Consider the following 20,238-nt stretch of genomic DNA (forward strand, 5'->3'; position numbering starts at 1 on the left):
GAACTCGAATGATTTCACTGACGACCTGAAAATGAACATGCCGTAACTGGGTCGTGATATTGGTACTGAGGCGTCGAACATGATCTCTTCCTCAAATTGGATAGAGGAATGCAGGAGAATAAGAAGACATGGAAATCGCATTGGAAGCAGATATCTCTCCACGCCCTAGCGGATATCCACAGCAGGTCCCTTTCCAACACCCCTCCTTCTCTCCCCTTCATCCCCGTCCTCATCACCAAAACTCTTAGCCCTCTCCGTCGTCCTCGTGATATCCTCCAAACTCCTTCCTCTAGTCTCATCCAACCCCCACCAAGCCCCTCCCGCGATAACCAAATCCGCCAGCCCCCAGAACAAGAACGTACCCCAGCCCAAATCTTTGATCATATATGGTGTACTGATCGAGTATACGAAATTCCACAGCCATTGCGAGGATACGGCGATGCCTATACCAGGCTCTCTGATTCTAGTGGGGAAGATTTCGGAAACGTAGGGCCATGGCAAAGGTCCCCAGGAGAAATTGTAGGCGATGACGAAGAGGTAGATTAGTGCTACGGTGGCGATTCCTGAACTCGTTACCGTGGCGTCGCCGAGTGGTGGTTTTGCCTTTACAATAGCGGCGGTGGAGATCTGACAGGCGGCCATGACCAGGGCCCCGAAGGTGAGAATGTACTTGCGATTCACGCGTTCGGCGACGAAAATGACGAAGGTCAGACATGCGGCTACTTTTATGGCGCCGAAGATTGCGGTGAGCAGGAGATCATTGTTTCCTTTACTCCCAACCAACAACTTGAAATATTGTGGTCCGTATGTCGCAAAAGCTGTAGCTCCAGTGGATTGTTGCGCAATAAACACCACAGCAGCCGTTGCCGTCCTTTTCAAATTGTCAGGCTTGGTGTACAATTCTTTGAGCTGGAAGCCTTCTTTTTCGCGCAGTTCCGTCTCGACTCCAAGGCGGATCTCGTCCATTTCTAGTTGCGCGGTAGGGCTGCTGTCGGCGCGGATCCATTGCAGAGATTCCCAAGCTTCCTGGTGGCGTCCCTTGAGTGTTAGCCAGCGAACTGATTCCTTCAAGGTAAACATTCCGAGACCCAAGAGAGCGGCGGGAAGGATTTGGATGCCAATGGGGATTTGCCATTGTTTTGCTTCAGAGGTGGAGATGTTTTTGCCGACGCCGTAGTCGATCCAGTAGGAGGTGAAAATACCTGTGGTGCAGGGTTAGAAAGGTGCCATCTCAGGAGACTGGACAGTGTTTACCCAAAGTGTAGAAAAGCTGGTAAAAACTTCCAATCTGACCACGCAATTCTTTCGGAGCCATCTCACTAGAGAACATAGGCACGACAACGCTACTTCCACCCAATCCAATACCAGCAATAAACCGAGCAGCCAGAAAAGCGCCAAAAGAATGCGTATTGATCGTCTGAATAATAGCACCGACAACAAAGATGCTCGAACACAGCACCAACGCCCACTTGCGACCGAAGCGATGAGTGACAGGCCAGATGGCAAAGCACGCGAGGAAAGCTCCGAGTTGTTGTAAACCGACAGCTAGAGAACTGTTTCGCGTCGCTTCTTTTTTGGTATATCCAAAGTCGTTTTCGAAAGATGCAAGAGTTAAGACACCACCTTGATGATGCGACGTCAGTGAATGTCAAGAAGTCATGTGTTAGGTATACATACCGATGATGCCAGAGTCATAGCCAAACAAAAAGCCGCCCATGCATACAACGCATCCGAGCCAGTAAGCTCTAAAAGTACCCGCCCGTGTCATGTTGGACTCGGAATGACGACGAACAAGTGGCTCGATGATATCGGAAGTTGAGCGAGACAGAAGTGCGACCTCAGGACCGACGACATCTTCGGGGTCATCCTCCATCTTATAAGGATTGCGAAGAAATCCCAAAGGCACGTAAGCCACGTGGAGAGGAGCACGAAACCAGAAATGATTCGGGGAAGCAGAACAACAGCCTGCTTGCCGTGCTACGGGGATAGGTTGCTCCTTCCGTGTCGTAAATCGAACAAGAGAACGCTGAAAGGCTTCCCCTCCACTGACAAGACATTACCTCGCCTTCACAAAGCTTAATAGACGTGCTTGATTGGATACCAAACCTACATCTTGGCATGCAATATCTTGTCGATCCCAGATGTCGCAAATTCTCAGGGCGATGGTGTGCTTTCAGGAATACTGTATGCAGCAATGATAAGAACGCATTTGCACGCAACATCACCTTTTTCTCCAGATGAATCGATTCGAGGTTTCGCCATTCTGATCGGTGATTCTTTTGTTCCTACTGTTGCGTAGCAAGGAACAATATGAAGGCTAAAAGATAAGATGAGGCTGGAGTTTGAGGCTAAGGTTTCTCCGCAAAGGCACCCCGCAATCGCGACTGCTGGATTGGGATTGGTGTGGTGTTGCCAACAACACAACATCGTGGGCTAGTCTGGTCCTTCTTCTAACATCAGAGCAGTACATGGTCTACTCACTAGGGGAAAAGGAGTACTGGTCTCGAGTAATTACCTTACAGCGGTGGATCTCTTGCTAGATTCACACTTGACCATCAATGCCAATATTCCAGCAATCAGCATCATGACTATTATGCTCGACATGGACTCGGACACAGGAAGATTGTAAACGTCCTGAGTCCCGAAATAATAATGATTCCATTGCGGAATAGAAAGGGAATTATCCATTCCCAAGTTTCCACTCTATCTCCCCAACCCCAAATCAGAAAACCACAGTCCAAAGAATGCATCTTAACCTTACCTTTCACGCAAACAAAAATCAAAATTTCATGATCAACATCCAAAGATTCCCCTGCAGAGAAGTGTTCCCTAAAAGCCGAGGAACAGATAAAGCGGTAACTGTGATATTCTGAATATCCGAAGAAGATCTAATATAAACATCAACGACGAGAAGAACGATAAGACCCTCCATCTCTATCTACATCCCTATCCCTTCTCCTCCTCTCAGATCTATCATCATCATATCTCTCCCTCCTCGACGACGATTTTTCATAATCTCGATCTCTGGTTTTGTGATCGTGGTCGCGGTCTCTCGAGCGATCTCTGCGGCTTGATGATTTGTCGTGGTCGCGATCACGATCTCTCTTGCCTTCGCGATCTCTTGATCTTTCTCTTCTGCTATCGCGGTCTCGATCTTTCCGATCCTGACGGTCCTTGCGGTCGTAATTTCTGCTTTTGTCATGATGGTCGTACTCGCGATCTTTGCGATCGGAATCTCTTTCTCTATCCCTCCTGCGACGTCTTCTTTCCTCGTCATCAGAATACTCGTCTTTTCGTCGTCTATCTCTATCCCCATCATCCCTTCTATCCCTTTTCTTATCCCTGATTTCCAAATCACTGACCACAAATCTTTGGTTTTCAGCTTCTTCTTTATCCCTGCGTATTTTTTCTTTCAGTTCATCTTCGGTCAATGTCTCGCCCGTCTTTTTATTCTTCATGGAAACAGGGATGAACATGGTGGGTTCTTTTCTGCCGTTGGCGCGGGAAGAGGAAGTTTTGCCCCAGGCGCCTAGTTCTTCCGCTTGGGCTGCTGCGTTTGGGTCGGCGCCTATACCTAGCAATGCTGGTCGTTTTGGGGGTGGAAGTGGTTTTTTGCCGTTTCTGGTGGGCAAGGAGGGGGTGGTGGAGGGGCCTTTCCAGCCCATGCCGCGGAGCATGGCTGCGCCGTATTCTTCTACGGGGACGGCTGCGTAGTCGGAGAGGGAAGGGGCGGGTGGGGCGGAGTGGAAGGAGTCGGCGAAGGCGTCTTCTTCTGTTGCTGCGGCGGCGGCTGGGATTGTGAGGGTGGATGTGGGAGCGGCACCAGTGAGGGCATCGATGGCGAGTTGATCTGCTGTTTTCTTGACAGCTCTCTCCTCTTGCTGATCTGCCTCTTGTTCCATAGGTGTATCCTCTTCCACCGCAGCAGCAGTTGGCGCAAACACATTCAATCCATATTTGACAGCATCCGTCTCTTTGACTACTTTATCCACTCCTTGCGCATCCCCCTGGGCATTTTCCTTCCTCGCATCCAATTGTTCAGAAGTGATGCCATATTTCTGCGCTCGTTGTCGTTTGGACGCTTCCCTCCAATCGCGATTCGCCAATGCCGAAATAACCAGTGGTTTCTTCTCTTCCTTTTTGGGCGCTTTGGAATCTACAGCTCCTCCGGCAGCGGTGTCGAAATGGGTTATTGTCTGTCGTTTTGCAGTACTTGCATCTTCGTCGTCACTAGCGTCGTCGAGAAGGGCTGCGTGGTCGCGTTTCGTGCCATTTGATCTTTTGGCCGGTGGTGGAGAGCGTCGTTGTGAAGGTTTTGATGAGGACCCTCCGAGGGAGAAAGAGAGGGAGTTCATCTTGATGCGCGCGAGTTGCGGTGTTGTGTTGAATGAGTGGAAGAAATGGAGGTCTGGAAGTTTTGTCGATGCGCGCGTTGACGTAGTGTGCCGAGTCAAGTCGGCGATCTGTGCATGTCTTTCTTGGCTGCTTGGGCACCCTGGACGTCCAACTTCATCTCCTACAAGTTTACAACTTCATGTGTAACCATAACATTAACACAATGTAACGAAATCGCACCTGTGTAGACGTATAACTTTAGTGAGAGATATCCGGAAGGTTATGAACCCCAGTCGTGCTTCACGTAACCGGTCGCCGTCCCAGGTTTACATCAAATCCACGAAACATCTGATCAAGATGTGCGATTGTTTACCGAACCAAGCAGATGTCCAGAGGAAGACGAAAGATGCCAGACTTTTTGTGGACTTCTCGAGGGACCGATACAGCATTGTGCCTGGATGCAAGAGTCTGATGATTTAGTCGTTCACTAGGAGTATGGAAAAAGTGTCCAGCAGACCATATCAATTTCTTTGCTGTTAGACTAAGGCGAAAAGTTATTTTCTGCCGGGTAGGACGTCGCATACTTTTTGCGTCGCCTCATCATAGTATGGAACAAGAAAGGGTAACCTGCGTGTGCATACCCTCATCTCGCTCTCCCTGTCTCCCTGTCTCTCTCTCTCTCGCTGCAAAAGTATCGAGGTGAAAGTATCTGCCGCAATGCAAGAAGAACAACCTCAGCCCTTCCCTTCCACTGAGGACCCAATTATCTCCTGTTTCCTCCAATCCTTCGAAAGTGTTCAAGCGGTAGTGTCTCTGAGCAAGACGTAGGGCTTTGACTCGTGCGTGACAACAAGAGGGGTGTCGATCATACGCTTCTGGTTGATGGTGTGGACGGCGACAGCGAATGTGGTCTTGCCCTGGTTGATAATGCGCTCAAGACCCATGATGTTGGCCATGCTCAGAGCAAGCGACTCCTGCTTGAAACCGCTATCATCGCCGAAAATGTCAGTTGCTAGATCAGCAATGGTGATGTCATGCTCGATCTTGACAGCGTTGTCACGCTTCTGGGCCTCGTCAATGAGTCCGCGCAGACCTTTGTCATCACCCAGACCATCGAGAATAGCACGAGGAAGGATGGGAGTGACGGCGCTCTTGTCGTTGCAGTAGCCGCAGTCGACATCATGGGCGAGAGTGAAACCCTTGGCCTCGCGTGAGTACTGCATAACCAGCTCGGTCTCGTTCTCAGCACCGAAGTGAATGATCACGCTCTTGAACAGAGGGGTCTCAAGGCCGACAAGCTCCAGCCACTCCCAAACCGTGGCTTGGATCTTGAATTTGGCGTCTCTGGGCTGGTTGTCTTCGGTGACAGGGGCGTCTTCGGTGAAGACGCGGAAGGTGTTGACCTCAAGGAAGATGGGGACAACGTTTCTGCGGAGGTATCTGTTGACGCGAGCGAGAGCAGGGGTTCCGGCGTTGTCGAGCATGATAACCTCATCGGGCTCAGCAACAGCGTATTTGTAGACGATGTTCTGAAGCTCGATGGGTAGGCGGAGAAGGGGAAAGATGCCAGTGGGGACGAATTCGGTAGATGAGCTGGTGCTGGCCATTGTTGCGGTAGCTGAGGTAGTCTTGCTTTTGATGTTGTCGATGACTTTGTTGCGGATCTTGGTGCGCTCCTTAGCCTGGGATCTTGTCTCAGGCATGGTCAGTTCTGGACCAAAGATCTGTCAGCGTTCGTAGCGATATGTTCAGTACGGGAGACTTACAAGTTCGAGAAGTGTGGTTGAGTTGAAGTAGTAAAGTCAGATGAGGTGATCAAGGACTGTGAGAAAGGAAGCAGCCTTGGTTGGAGGGACTGTTGGGGAAGGAGTGATGTATGGCTCAGGTTGATGGGCGTGATAATAATGATCAAATTGCTCTGATTTCACTCTTGATGGTAGCGACTTACGGGGTGAGCGTTGGGGATGTGCGGAAAGGTGTCTTGGAGCTCAGCTTGTCCAATGGAGTCGCTGAGATATGGTTTCCAAGATCGGCGCTCAGTGTTGGTTACGGTTGAGGATGATTGTTGTGATGTGACGGCTGGATGGAACTGACGTACGCGACGCGTCGCAGCAGTTGTGATGGAATTAAGCGAACTGTATCAAAATACGCGATGTTTGAGGAGCAAGAGGAAGGAGCAACCAAGCTTTTCTCAAAACAAAGATTGGGCACCGCGGTAGGTTCAGAGGATCGAAAACGACTGACGATGAGAAGACAGTACAAAGATCACCATGAGTCGTCCGAGCCTGATAGGACCTCCCGATCGGCCTGACGCTGTAAGACGAACAACGCCGTCGTTGAGATATTGTTTTGAAGTGAACGCGAGCATGAGAAGGTCGGGTGCAATTCTACCTTGACTTGGGAAGTGCTAGTAAAAGTGCGAGACCCACGGAACCGTACGGAATCCGGACGTGTTGTTGTCTCGTTCACTCACGAAAGCGAGAGCCTGCCTATAAATTTTGACTCGACCTCGGTATCCCTCTCTTCTTCCTATACCCAACAACAACAACGACTTCCCACCAAGACGTATCCATCCGCACACAATGTCCTCGGACAACGAGTCCACCAAGGGTGGATCACCCGCTAAGACTGAGAAGAAGGCCGTGGTCTTCACCGAGAGAGAGGAGATGGTCCTGAAGGTCGCCTGGCGCTGTCTCAAGTCTGGCCCTCCCGAAGTGAGTTGCGCGCAAACGACATCTCCTGCCTCTCATCTGACATTTTCAGATCGACATCGAGAAGCTCACCAAGGCCGCCGGCTTCAACACCCAGAAGACTTGCTCCAACATGTGGTCCGGTTTGAAGAAAAAGCTTCTCACTGATGTTGACGGAAACGCTCTTCCCACCGCTCCTGGTAGGCATCGACTTTTCCACAATCTTAGCAACTTTCTGACCACAAGCGCCATAGCTACCCCCAAGCCCACCAAGGGCAAGAAGGGCACTGCCACTCCAGCAAAGAAACGCGCCAAGAAGGACGTCGATGATGACGAGGACGACGAGGATGAGGGCAGATCAATCGCCAAGAAGACCAAGCCCTCCCCTGTCAAGAAGGTCCTGGTCAAGGCCGAGGACTCGGACGAAGAGTAGGGTGTCTGTTCAAGCCCAAGCTCGTTCAACGCAACGCAAGCCATGCTAGTTGAGAATGAGGAGGAAACAGAGGTTGCTGGCATGCTCAGTCATAGCCACCACGTATCAGAGAACAAGATTTAGTCTCTCCAGTTGATCAATGGTTCGTCGGTTCTAAACCTCTGTGTGCAGCTGCTGTCCTTGATATCGGTCGTCTGGCCCATGCGGTAGGCGAGTAGACCAGCGTGAGCGATCATGATGCCGTTGTCGATACAGAAGCGTTCATCGGTTGCAAAGACGCTTCCGCCGCGCTCGCTTGCCATCATGCCCATCATGTCTTGCAATCTCACGTTGCAACCAACACCACCAACAATCAAGACTTGACTTGCGCCAACGTGGGCCATGGCGCGTTCGGTAATCTCTACCAGCATAGCAAAGACAGTCTCTTGCAAGCTGAAGCATAAATCTTCGCGAGTAATCTCTTCTCCCGTCTCTTCATCCTTCCACACATCGGTCTTGCCGTTCTGACCAGCTTCCAGCTTCTTTGCCAACTCTTCGATGCGGGCCAAAATACCAGAGAAACTGACATCCATACCCTTGACGGCGTAAGGGAGCTCTACCAGAACCTTGCCCTTCTTTGCCATCTGCTCGATGTTGTAACCAGGGGCAGGATCGTTGCTGATAGCCAAGACTCTTGCGAATCTGTCCAGACAATTTCCGACAGCAATATCGAGGGCCTCACCGAAGATACGGTAGCGTTGAGCACTGTATGCGATGATCTGAGTGTTTCCACCGGAGACGTAAAGGACGACGGGGTTCTGAGCACCGGTAATGGCACGACCCATTTCGATATGACCAACACAGTGGTTGACACCAACCAGAGGCTTGTTCCAGAGGAGCGAGAGCATACGGGCAGCGACTGCAACGGCACCGAGAGGAGCACCCATGCCGGGACCCTTCGTAAAACAGATGCAGTCGATGTCGTTGACGGAAACTCTCGCCTGCTTCATGGCTTGCTTGACCAGACGTACGACCCAGCGGCGATGGTGAGCGGCAGTATCCTTGGGCAGGAAACCTGAGCCTGGAGGCGAGACATAGGTATGACGCAGGTTGGAGAGGATTTGGACTGGTGGGCTGTCGTGCTTCGAAGGTGCTTGCTGGGTTTGAGGACTATCGGCCTGGGCAGAGGGGTGGAGGATGACACCGACACCAAGCTTGTTGGCCGAGCCTTCTAGACCTATTGAGATGGGCATGTTTGGGTAACGTGGGTGTTTGATGTATTGGTTCAGAAGGCTGACGAAGTTCTTTGGATGTCGGTGTTAAGGCCGGACTTGGCATTCTACGCAGAAGTCCAAAGTGGAAGGGACTTTGTGTCTCGGAAGCGCCAACCGAATTTGGGAAAGTGTCAGCGCTTCATGTTGGCCCATATTACCTACGCCCTGCCTACCAACCTCTGCAAAGAACAGACCCAAGACTTTTCATGCCATTGCTACCTCGTCGTCGTCCTGTCCTTCTCTCCTGCCGTCTATCTACACTACCACTCACTTTCCTTATCTTCTGCCTTTTCCAGTCGACCTCCTTCCACCGGACCAAACTAGATTACTAGTTTCACCAGTCCACAGCACCGCCTCAGCCATGCTCCTTCTCTTCGCTTCTGCTCTTCACACCCTACTACCACTCGACGAAGGCCTTTCCTAATCGTTCAACACCATCGTAGCCATTCGACTCCTCTTCTACTAGGCCCTCATACCCGTCCCCTCTTCTCGTACTACGCCCGCCCCGCTTACCGCCGAATCATCATCACACACCACTGCTGAAGAGCCCACCACGAGGACCTTGACCTTTCGCTGCACCCAATCACTTTCACCTCCCCCCCTCATGCTACCAGGCCCTGTCGGGACCATCTTCTGGACCTCCTACCTGCAGACTCGACATCCGTCAAGCGAACATCCACAACCGAAGAAATCACCGCACCGGACTTCGGACTCGACTTCAATTTGAGAGGAAAAAGTGTCTCTGGGACTGAGCAATTCTTGACGTTCATCATCTACTATACAAAAGTCGTCAAGGGAAGAAAGAAAAAAGTGGTATCACAAAAAGTTTTCGCCTGAAAAATGCTTCATCAACTTCCGCCTTCGCCCTGGCCATGACTGGTTCCATGACCTGCTGTGCCATGTCCGTTGGCCATCACCGTATCACCGCTCGACCCTGCCCGCCTTAGGTGCGCCATATGCTCGGCCGTCGGCTCCACTGGCCTTCTCGGTGCCAAAATGCTCGCCCTATAGCTGATGCCGAGTGTGTCATAACAGTCCATGGGATATACGACCGTCTCACCATCACTCTCATCGTCAGAGTCGCCTATCACACCCTTGCTCTGCACGAACATGCGTGGCTTGCGTTGTTCAATATACAAGCGCCCATTACGACCATATCGTCGCCTGTAAGCAGGTCTGTTGTAGCCTGCTTCAGGTGGTGGCGAGTTGAAGCGGAACATTGTACGGAGTGGTTGGTCTTGTGCAGCACTGACCGGTGTAGGCATCTCTGCGTCTGCATCTTTCATCTCGACATCCTTGGTATGATCTTGTGATGTCTCTGAACGCAAAGATGCAGGTGGTGTCGGAAGTTGAACCTCTTCGATGCGCGGCAGATAGCCACCCGCTGAAGAAGGTTCGGCTGGTGGTGTGATTGGTCCCCAGGTGTTGTCGACCCAGTCTTTGTTCCACTTGCGATGCTGGCCAATCTTTTCCTCGACCGATCTCTGCACCGCGGCGGCTGCTTCTTCTTGGATGTCTGACAACTGCACGAGGTCGTTTTCTGGTGCGGCACGGACTGCTTCTGTCCTTGTACCGGGAAGGCGCAGTGTTGTTGGTTTTTGTCCGTCGGCTCTTGCTGGTCGGGGCTTGGGCGTGGGCTATTCAACATCAGCACGCGAACTACGACAATGACCATGGTAAGATGGTGACTTACTCTTTGGTTGACAAGGAGTTCCTCGTCTTCTCCCTTTTCACCTTTGATGCCTTGCGCTACCTTGACCTTCTTCAACTCAGTGCGCTGTTCGAAGACCTTGCGCTCTGTTTCTATCCTCTCCTTGATCAAACGCTCGCGCTGATTGACAGAGATCAAGAGCTGTCTGGCATCCTCAAGCTCTCTCCTCAGCTTCTTCAACTTCTCGGTCACCTGAGCATCTCTACCTCTGGTCTTGCGAGCTTGTCGTACTTCACGACGTCTGAAACAGACATAAGCGTCGTTGTCATCGGTGTCAGCACCAGTCTCAAACTTGAGGTTGGACAAGAGAGAGCGATTGCCATTTGGCACTCTTCTGGACCGCCAATGGTCGTAGACCTCCTTGGTCCATTTTCGGGCTTCTACAGAAAGGTTGGTCTCGTCCTCTGGGTCGTCAAAGTAGCTTTCAGCTTCCTCGAGTGTCAAGATAGGAGCATTTGAAATATTGGCGAAGGGGTGGTTCTTGTCGGACTTGAGCTCAAAGAAGCTCATCAACTCCTCGAAGATGTCTTCTGATAGCTTCTCATCATCCTTCTTTGATGTGTTGAAGTTTAGCAGGAAGACGTCATCCTCATCGTCAATGTTGTACTGATTTCCAATGCAGTCCTCAACCGTTGAACTGAACCTAATGTAGGTAGCAGGCTCTGCAAATTGTCGTGGATACAACTGATCATAGGGAATACCACTCGACTTTGTCTCTGGTGTAGGAATAAAGACTTGGTTGACTTTGGCACCTAGTGAAGCAGCGGCAGAGGCGGAGATGACAGCTTGAAGATGGTGTTCAGTCTCTTCTGCCTTTTCCACACCAGTCTCAACATGAGGTATGTGGCGTTGAGGGTCTTCATCGATGGCAAATGTCTCTATCTCATTCTCCTTGACAACCTGTAGCGGATGCTTGGTCGAGAGTTTCCTCTGCCTGAAGCGTGCACCGGAGGCACGAGTGCTCTGCATACTCTCATGCAAAGTTGTGGTGAAATAATAATTATGCAGTCAGAAAAGGCTTGGCGCTGAATTAATGAAAAGCTGTCCTCGGCGGGAAAAATTTGCGTGTCGCGAAAGCTGGATGGGGAAAACAGCGAGAGAAAAAGAGAAAACTTCGTGTAGCCGTCAACGCAGCGCAAATAATTAATCAAGAAGAATCCAGTCGAAAATTAGAGGCGCGATTTCGATGGTCGTGTCGTTATGGTGATTTTTGGAGATGGCGGTGGTGCTTTGTTGATGGTTTTTGCGTGGTGCAGGCGCGCGTGTCGACTTCGCTGCTTTGGCGTGGGTTGACCTTGGAGAGGGCGAGTGGGATTCTTTGAGCGTCGGGCGTTGGGGTTTCTGTTTCCGCTCTGTGATGATGCCCAGTCGAAAGCTGTCTACTCCGCGCGGATGCCGTCTCCGCCGAAACAAATTAGGCAGGTACTCTTTCACAGGTTCCTTTTTCAGCAGTCGCATTCACTACCTTCGAGTGAAACACGGGTAAAGTATGTAAATACGACGGCTGCGATCGCGATCTGTCAAATGTCTGGTACTGTCGCCCTTTTGTTTTTACCCTCCAAATACTGACAAAATCATCAACGACATGCTATTCACTGCAATACGAATGTTGAAATCGAGTTTGTAGAGAGTCTGCTTTTCGAGTTCACTGGAAGAGATTCCGCACGTTCACACCATGAGGGTACCAGATCCATCACTAGCCTCGGACAATTGACGGGCCTGGGGGTGTTGTTACCATTAGCCCTTTCCATGCACGTTAACGCGCTGGCTACAACAACCTCGACATCGGTCTCAAGTGACGACCCATCCTCAACCATTCAAGCAAGAACATAATGACCGTCGAAGACTCAATTGACCTTTCGCATGCTCCCGTTTCGGACTCGCCCACTGAATCACTTCTAGTCTTTCAAATCACCGGCAATCCTGGCCTGATTGAATACTACCGCACCTTCTTGACGTTGTGCTTCGACAGTCTCCGTGCAAAGTACCCAGATCGTCGCATCAAAGTCGCAGGGACCAGTCTTCGTGGCTTTGGCGTTCAGCATCATGAACGACACCAATCTTTAAGCCACGATAGCAACCCAGAAGGACCCTATGACCTGGAACAACAAATCGAACACATAGGCCAAATGCTCGAAAGAGCGATTGAAAGCCAGACAAGGCCAAATGCTACAATAAAGGTAGTATTGATAGGTCATTCTGTTGGCTCCTATATCCTGCTCGAGGTCTTGCGGCGGCGAAAGCAGAGTCCCAGCACACAGCAGCTGAGCAATGATGCCAAAGTCATTGGTGGAATATGTCTCTTCCCAACCGTCACTCACATTGCAAAGAGCCCAAGTGGGAAGAAGTTTAGTGTAGGTGCTTCATCTTGTCCTACTTCTTTCATCTGCAAAGAACCTGTACCTCTACAAGACACATCTTGACATCCATTTGTCATTGTCTGCATCTGTTGATTTATATCTCTATAGTTGTTCTTCGCCATCCCATACTTTGCTGTCATTGCAGGACTGGTCGTACGCCTTATGTTTTCCTGGGTTCCTTTCACACCGCTCCAACGTCTCGTTGGTCTCGTCACAGGTTTTCCTTCGCCGGCCGCGGAAACCACCACTGCTTTCCTCAAGAGCCCAGGAGGTGTCAGACAAGCATTGTGAGTAGTGGTCACTTCCTTCCAATTCTCGTCCCATGTTGACATGAATCAGATCTCTTGCCGGCCATGAGATGCGAACCATAACAGCAGATGCCTGGGATGACGAACTGTGGGGTGTTTCTCAAGCACAAGATTCGAGCGACAACAAGACGAAGTTGTTCTTCTACTTTGGCACCAATGACCACTGGGTTGCGGACGAGACCAGAGACGAACTCATTGCTGCTAGGGCTGCAACAGGCACGCCCGGTGACGAAAAGAAGCCCACTATGGAAATCGATACATATGGCACACCACATGGCTTCTGCATCAGTACGCCAAACTACCAGTTTCTGAGACAGTCACGCTGACACCGAGGCAGAGCACAATGACCTGGTCGCAAAGAAGGTGGAGCAATACATCGACGAGTTGATGCGATAGTATTACGCACATCGTACCTTCAAACACATCGAACCTGGATCGGCGTCACAGGCTTGGCCAGAGCTCATGGCAGCAAATATGTGGTAATTCACTCATTCCCGCAGGCTGTGCCACGAACCACGGTAGGCAGCCATTTTCCAGCGATGAGTCTTCGAGGATGAGTTTTCCGCGATGAGTCTCCAGCGGCGAGTCCTCATTGATAAAAATCTCCTTTTTCCACTTCTGTTTTGACTTTCGCACTGCTCCATATTTCGTGTTATCGACTTCATCTTCTCTGATCTAACAAACCTGGCCAATTTGACCGGCGTATTACGCAGTAAAAATGGATCAAGTTGATCCCCGTCTATGGAGAGAGTTCAACCGAGGAAGAGAGATGGCACATTTCAAACGCCAATTAGCAGCTGCCATGGAGTCCAACGACAACGACAACAACCCCACGCCTGTCGATCTCGATGAGCACAAGTTGGCACAGCTTGAACGCGATCCATACGGCGTCATGAATCCCGAACATATCGGTCGCGATGCCAACTTCAATATCCTGAGCGCCTTGCCACCCGCCGATACCGATGCTTCAGAGTTCGTCGAATATGGTAGCGCAAATGATGATGCCGGCAGCCGCGAGACACCAATAGTCGTTGACGATGACGCTGCTTCTGCGGCCAGCTCTGAAACTCTTCGCGCAGACAGTCCGTCCCCATCTCCATACAACGATAGCGACGACGCAGGCGATGCCCACAGATCCGACGAACTCAGTCAATTGGGAGTTGAACATCTGGACGATGAGGTCGACGATGATGATATTGGAGACGATGAGAGTATCTACAGTGATGACAGCGATGGCGACAGCAATGCGGTCGACAACATGCTCCGCGAAAACGGCGAAATCTATGGCTGCGACACTGACAGTCTTATCGGCGACATCAACGGTGACAGCGAGACCGACAGCCTTAGTAATGAAGTCTCTTACCTGCTTCTTGAAAAGGTCAAAACTCTTGTGGAACAATTCGACAGAGTGAGCGAAACCATGGATATTGTTGAAACCAATCTCGTGGCCTTGGAGGATCACCTACAACGTGGCGCTAGCCTGCACGATATTTCGTACCTGCTCGAATCCTTCATCAGACTGCGCGATATGGTCGGCGAAATGGAGTCAAAAGTATCTCACCTGGGTGATGAAGCTGTTCTCCTGAGCGTAAACCCTCATGTCGGAGATATCGCCGCTGAAAAGGTCAACGACGGACTTGGAAACATGTTATTCATGGGATGGAGGCTTGGAGCACGTCACAGGATTCAGAATCTCGAATGTGGTATTCGTGACCTTGTCGAGCAACAACTCACTCCAGCCGCTGACCTTCGAAATGCACGAGGTGAACAACACGGTACCTACCCTCAACCACCCTTCCGCGCTGGGACATCAATTAACGCCAGGAACTCTTTGGCACCGATATCGACTGCGGATGCTGAACTTCGCTACTCGCCACACAATCCGGATTACCTACCGTCCACTGGTCCAAGTAACAATTGCCCCCTGTCACCAGCTCCTTTCGGATCTTCAGAAGATCTTTGTGAACCATCGGTACTGGAGTCCTATCAAGCCGGCAACTCTTCAGGCTCCAATGCACACTCACAGCGACACCAATCACCTTATGACCACCGACATCAAACTCCTAGTGGTAGGGGTCAGATGCATGGAAGTCAGACTCGCGAAGGTTTAGTCCACGCCGGTCAATCGCGTGGAAACCCTTACCCTTCCACGCCTCGCAGAAGAACTTACCATTCGGTGCATCCTGGGTTCTTGCGACGACTACGACCAGCACCTATCCGCCCACAGCCCCAAGTCCCCGCGGCAAGAGGCCAAACGTGTGATGTGAGCAGTGCAAGCTTGCACCCTGAAAATTGTACGCGCCGTCCTCGGTGTCATGAGCCCAGGGTCTGAAGATCGTAGGATTGGGTGTTTCATGCGGTTTCAACTATGCCGTTACGAAGCTCTACTGTGGATGATGTAGCACGGTACGCATATAGCTGTCGCAATGCATTGTACTTCTGGCAACGGCACTGCCGTCCACAAGAACGCAACGATCGACACACACTCGCTGGGCACTAGTCTTCTTCACAGAACACTATGCATTTCTACAGATACAAACTACAGAAATTCAGTGGTAGGAGAAGCGCGAGTAGGGTGAAGAAATGCGAACGGAAGCAAGAGGGAAGTAGAACAAAAATCAAGATACACATTGACTCAATCTCTTTTGGTGTTAACAAATTGGTCGCGTGATTTAGGCAACATGTAAAGGTTTCTCACGAAGATGACAGTACAACATCTATATCGAACGAACACTAATGACTACCAGAACATGCTTGATACCACTTCGAGCCTCTCTACCAATCACGCATTGTCCTTCACGCTGATTCTAAAATGTCGATAGAATCTCGGCTTCTCGGAAGGAAAATGCCCTGCCTGAGGTTGGCATGGCTTCATGTGCGAACTTGACCTATCACATCCCGAAAAGTCTCTTCAACCATACAATCTTCGACACCATAGGATAATAGTCATCAGCTTTCTCTTGATCTACCTCTTGCGCCTTATACTGACGAACCAGAGGACGAAGAATTCGCAGTCCCTCAAGGCAGCTAGATAGAGCACGCCTCGCTGAGTTGATTTGCGCGACTACGACTCACTGTCAAAAGAGTCATAGGATTCGTTGTTGGTACAAAATGTCTATCGATCTCGCCCTCTTCTTTGATCGCCTATTCTTCGAATCGCCCAAGCTGAGATAGACCTTATAACTCTTTTTTGAGAACTGGATTTCTAAGACCGAAAACCTCCTTCCCCCGAACAACCAACCGACCGACCAACCAACCAACCATTTTCAAACTTTCAAGTACGCTCTCACGCAACAGACTACTTGTACTTTCACGGGCAACACCCACACACATACAAAACAACCACTTTTTCGACTCGACCTTTCTTGAAAACAGAAAGTCTTTTCTATACGGCTCATCAGCTACTGTCTCACGAGACATAAAACACACGACTACAGCAAATTTACTGCTATACACCTGTTCTACCCGACACACACTTTCTACCCATTTACCTCACTTCGACAACCATCACGATGTCTGAATACACATACACCTCCACCTCCGTCACCTCAACTATCCCTTCCTCCGAACAATCCACCACCCCCACACACACCCAACTCCAAGAGAAAATCCCCCTCCACCTCACCCGCCTCGCCGACAAAGTGGACGAAACCATCAAAGCGGAAACCAAATACCACGAATGGTGCCATCACGCCATGATCCACGTATACAAACTGGAAGTCAAGCAACAATGTATCTTCGAATACGAACCTTGGAGAGCAATTGATGAAGAAATACAAATGTTTGGGTTGTGGAAACATGATATGCTGTTTGCTGTTTTGGGTCTGCAGCAACATGTCAAAGCTTTACACATGAGATTGGAGGAGATGTATGAGATATTGAAGGAGGAACAAGAAAAAAAAGAAGAGGAGGAAGATGAGGAAGATGAGGAAGATGAGCCTTGGTATAAGCCAAGATATGACAGTCCTGTTCAGCAGGATGTCATGGTCAATGTTTTGGAGTATCTGAAGGAGAGGGATGCGGTTTCTTATGACGAAGTGGAGGAGGACGAGGATGATATGTGTAGCTTTTTTGAGATTTCGGAGGAGGAGTGGTTGCAGGATATGAAACCTGTTGTGGAGTGGGTTGATAAGCTTGAGGTTGGATGGTTGGCATGATTTGTATGGGTTTGATGAAGGGGGAGGGAAGGGATGTTGACGAGATATCATCGCGGGTTTGGGATTTGGGATTTGGACATGGAACATCATCGCGTTTGCTTTTTTCCTTGTATAAAGGTTTTTTTATGCCCCGATATTGCTTCGGCTTCGAACGTAATGATGTGCCGGTGATGATCTGCTACAATAACACGGTTTTGATGTATCAGTGAGGAAATAATGAGTAGTATCGATCGAACTACATAAGACGACTTACTCAACAACAAAACCTCTGTTCGCTCGACGTGATTTATGGGTGACAAGCTGTCGCGATGCACAAATGTTTCTAAGAGTACAGTCCTGACCACGGAGAGCTCAAACAATCAGACTCTCCCTTGACCCAGCCTAGGAATCATAGCGTACTGTGCATTCTTACAGGAGCCAAAGGAGTTACCTCAGCTCCTAAAGTAAGCGCGTCAGGCATTAATATCTCTCCTACGTTCCTTCCTCACTCTACTCCTCACTCTACTCCTCATCCGGCTTCCAGCATTCACAACGCTTCGTCAGAGCAGATCCTACGCTTAAGGATATTCGGCACCAATGCTTTCAGCAGACCAAGCCCGATATTCTGAATACATTATGAACTGTGACAGACCTGTATATCCGTGCATAGCTACTGGAAAGCGATTAAATCTGGCAACTGAGATTTCCAGGACAGAGATTTCGAACGAGTTCGAACCTTTGACATGGTTTTCGATGTATCTTTTGACTTGTAATTGCAATAATGTATCTATACTGGAATCATGATGTTAAGGGCTGAATATATTGGACATCTCACCCATCAAATTTCTCATCGGACTAGAGGCTAGATGAGCATTCTGCTGGACTGTTTAACTTGGTTCGGATTTTCTCGCTCTATGAAAGAGCTTTCGATGGTCGAATAGCCTGTTAAAATGCACAATAATCTAGCCATTCATACATTCGTCTAGTGGAAGTTCCAAATCTACAATCTTCTTCTCGCGAATGTCCTGCGTAGTGTTGATTCGAAGGGTCTGCATGATGGTAAAAGAAAGCGCGATCTCCAAGGTCAAAGTAGTCAGCTTTCAGACCTTGCAGACCTGCACGATCGAATTCTAGCTTATCAACTTGTCCATGGAGAGCCCCGTTTTGACATAACCTTACCGAGCAAATCTTATATTAGGAGAAAACCTCGTGCATTGCAGCAGTAAGTAACTATGGTTATTGGCATGCACATTCGTGCTGAGTTAGTTTATACCATCATCTCGGTTTTGAAATAATTGCTGTATCTCAGTCAGCTAGAGAAGGATGTTTGATATATCGTTGACCTAAGGTTCCAATACACGTTTACCGCAATAGCAGAGATATCACAGTATCACACTTCTCGGGCGGGAGACATTCATCAAGAAAGTTGAGAGAAATATCCTCCCTCTCCGAATGATGTTGGTTTTTACAAAATCCATCACACATCATGATAAATAGTGAAATTTTCCTCACGCGAGTGAGGAAAAGAGGATATATAGACCTGAGATCAAAAGACGGCTTGATATTTGTATAGGATATTGAGGTTTCTTCTGTGTAATACTGCTACCATCTCCCCTTTTTATGTGAGATTATGAGCTTGTCAATTCGCTTTCTGGTCTGCCGGACTGTTTGGAAGTATTTTCCTATCCAGTGGTAGATGTTGTCGATGTTCATACTCTTCTTCTGCTCTGGCTGCTCATACTGCCATTGCATTTTGATATCGAGCTCTTCGTCCTCACCAATGGATGTGTTATGTTCGAAGTCTCTGCCGAATGCTTGTTCCCAGCGGTTGTAGGATGCTCGATATTCATCAGAAGGTAGGCTATTCGAGCTGAGCATCTCTTCAGGTGGTGGTGTTGGTGAGTCAGTGCCTAGCAGTGTGATGAGCATTTTCCTGTTTTCTGAGGTTTTCCAGTCTTGGATCCAGTTTAGATATCTTCCATCGAGTTCTGTGATGGGGTCTTCGAATGGTGCGGCGTCGTCTTCCTCGTCCTCATCATAACTCTCATCGGCGTCCCCATCATAAAGCTCATCCTCCGAGCCTCTTTCGTAATCTTCTTCATCCCCCTCAAGATCATAAACCCAAGCATCAGCAGATCCATCACCTTGACTTCCATCAACACCTTCCTCCCTCCTCCTCAATAACCCAATATTAGGCATCCACCCCTCCCCCTCAACATCATCATTCCTCCTCTCCTCCACACTCCCATTCAACTCATGCAACTCCGCCAAATCCAATCTCAACATCACAACCCCCTGCTTCATCCCTTCCACCTCCCTACACATTTTCATCTCTGCAATAATCAATTGCGCATATTTCTTCCTCAAAGAGGCTATCGCAACAGCATCGGCGGTTAGAGCGAGATGTTTTATCGCGGTGATTTTATGCACGTTGGAGGTGCAGAGGTTGCGGTAGGTGGAGATGGCAAGGTTTGTGGTGTGGACGGCGGAGATGATTGTGTGGATTGTCTGGCGAATTTGTGGTTCGAAGGAGTTTGTGAGGAGGTCGGGTGAGGATGGTGATGGTGGGGGTGGTGGTGGTGGGGAGATGACGCCGGTCCTGCTGTATAGAGCGCCGTCTTTGGATTCGTATACACGCATGTTGATGGTTTGGGAAATGTTTGTTGGTGCGGTTGATAGAGTTGGCAGGATCTTCTAGTGAGAAGTCGAGAGATGGGCGAACTTTCTTCTGTCTAAACTTTTGGAGATGAAGGAAGAGTAAGGGAAGGGAAGAATGGTGGTCGCAATTGTGAACTATTGGTCTCATTTCGATATGACTCCTAAGGAATAGTGAAACCCACGCAAATGCGCTCCTCGATGAGTCTTCCACTTCAATACGAGGATCGCCACGTGCTGTACTGTCATCGTCTTATAGCAACACTTAGTACACTTAACCTCATGTTCATCTGCAAGATCTAGCAGAAGTCGAAGTCGTGGAAAAGCACGATACTTGTGTCAGGCTGTATCCCGTTC

At 49.6% G+C, this 20,238-nt stretch overlaps 10 protein-coding genes across 10 annotated transcripts; 4 read left to right on the forward strand and 6 right to left on the reverse strand.

The window, feature by feature from the left end:
* Nucleotides 1-165: 165 nt before the first annotated feature.
* On the reverse strand, nucleotides 166-1,768 carry M438DRAFT_281160 (general substrate transporter; the record flags this gene model as incomplete). Its single annotated transcript, XM_029901219.1, has 3 exons — nucleotides 166-1,202; nucleotides 1,255-1,623; nucleotides 1,678-1,768. The coding sequence occupies 3 exons, from the start codon at nucleotides 1,766-1,768 to the stop codon at nucleotides 166-168; spliced, it is 1,497 nt and encodes a 498-aa protein (XP_029756900.1).
* Nucleotides 1,769-2,809: 1,041 nt separating this feature from the next.
* M438DRAFT_348641 (uncharacterized protein) lies at nucleotides 2,810-4,383 on the reverse strand. The gene has a single exon (XM_029906192.1). It carries the CDS (start codon nucleotides 4,353-4,355, stop codon nucleotides 2,901-2,903), a length of 1,455 nt encoding a protein of 484 aa, XP_029756901.1. The 5' UTR covers nucleotides 4,356-4,383; the 3' UTR covers nucleotides 2,810-2,900.
* A 641-nt stretch (nucleotides 4,384-5,024) lies between these two features.
* Nucleotides 5,025-6,255, reverse strand: M438DRAFT_105903 (uncharacterized protein). The gene is made up of 2 exons (XM_029898672.1): nucleotides 6,102-6,255; nucleotides 5,025-6,046 (listed from the first exon to the last, which is right to left on the reverse strand). Exon 2 carries the CDS (start codon nucleotides 6,036-6,038, stop codon nucleotides 5,133-5,135), a length of 906 nt encoding a protein of 301 aa, XP_029756902.1. The 5' UTR covers nucleotides 6,039-6,046; nucleotides 6,102-6,255; the 3' UTR covers nucleotides 5,025-5,132.
* A 662-nt stretch (nucleotides 6,256-6,917) lies between these two features.
* M438DRAFT_338680 (uncharacterized protein) lies at nucleotides 6,918-7,458 on the forward strand (the record flags this gene model as incomplete). The annotated part of the gene is made up of 3 exons (XM_029904145.1): nucleotides 6,918-7,049; nucleotides 7,099-7,225; nucleotides 7,280-7,458. 3 exons carry the CDS (start codon nucleotides 6,918-6,920, stop codon nucleotides 7,456-7,458), a joined length of 438 nt encoding a protein of 145 aa, XP_029756903.1.
* Nucleotides 7,459-7,577: 119 nt separating this feature from the next.
* M438DRAFT_281158 (peptidase M22, glycoprotease) lies at nucleotides 7,578-8,690 on the reverse strand (the record flags this gene model as incomplete). The annotated part of the gene is made up of 2 exons (XM_029901218.1): nucleotides 7,578-8,563; nucleotides 8,609-8,690. 2 exons carry the CDS (start codon nucleotides 8,688-8,690, stop codon nucleotides 7,578-7,580), a joined length of 1,068 nt encoding a protein of 355 aa, XP_029756904.1.
* An 869-nt stretch (nucleotides 8,691-9,559) lies between these two features.
* Nucleotides 9,560-11,391, reverse strand: M438DRAFT_338682 (uncharacterized protein; the record flags this gene model as incomplete). The annotated part of the gene is made up of 2 exons (XM_029904146.1): nucleotides 9,560-10,348; nucleotides 10,405-11,391. 2 exons carry the CDS (start codon nucleotides 11,389-11,391, stop codon nucleotides 9,560-9,562), a joined length of 1,776 nt encoding a protein of 591 aa, XP_029756905.1.
* Nucleotides 11,392-12,254: 863 nt separating this feature from the next.
* Nucleotides 12,255-13,486, forward strand: M438DRAFT_377303 (uncharacterized protein; the record flags this gene model as incomplete). The annotated part of the gene is made up of 4 exons (XM_029908724.1): nucleotides 12,255-12,776; nucleotides 12,891-13,069; nucleotides 13,122-13,378; nucleotides 13,428-13,486. The coding sequence occupies 4 exons, from the start codon at nucleotides 12,255-12,257 to the stop codon at nucleotides 13,484-13,486; spliced, it is 1,017 nt and encodes a 338-aa protein (XP_029756906.1).
* A 322-nt stretch (nucleotides 13,487-13,808) lies between these two features.
* M438DRAFT_358615 (uncharacterized protein) lies at nucleotides 13,809-15,590 on the forward strand (the record flags this gene model as incomplete). The annotated part of the gene is made up of 2 exons (XM_029907276.1): nucleotides 13,809-15,384; nucleotides 15,493-15,590. The coding sequence occupies 2 exons, from the start codon at nucleotides 13,809-13,811 to the stop codon at nucleotides 15,588-15,590; spliced, it is 1,674 nt and encodes a 557-aa protein (XP_029756907.1).
* An 843-nt stretch (nucleotides 15,591-16,433) lies between these two features.
* M438DRAFT_105988 (uncharacterized protein) lies at nucleotides 16,434-17,383 on the forward strand. Its single transcript, XM_029898673.1, has one exon. It carries the CDS (start codon nucleotides 16,603-16,605, stop codon nucleotides 17,245-17,247), a length of 645 nt encoding a protein of 214 aa, XP_029756908.1. The 5' UTR covers nucleotides 16,434-16,602; the 3' UTR covers nucleotides 17,248-17,383.
* Nucleotides 17,384-18,828: 1,445 nt separating this feature from the next.
* Nucleotides 18,829-19,866, reverse strand: M438DRAFT_338686 (uncharacterized protein; the record flags this gene model as incomplete). Its single annotated transcript, XM_029904147.1, has 1 exon — nucleotides 18,829-19,866. One exon carries the CDS (start codon nucleotides 19,864-19,866, stop codon nucleotides 18,829-18,831), a length of 1,038 nt encoding a protein of 345 aa, XP_029756909.1.
* Between the last annotated feature and the right edge of the window lie 372 nt (nucleotides 19,867-20,238).

Source organism: Aureobasidium pullulans (genome assembly GCF_000721785.1).
Source record: "Aureobasidium pullulans EXF-150 unplaced genomic scaffold scaffold_23, whole genome shotgun sequence".
In the NCBI taxonomy this organism is placed as follows: Eukaryota; Fungi; Ascomycota; class Dothideomycetes; order Dothideales; family Saccotheciaceae; genus Aureobasidium; species Aureobasidium pullulans.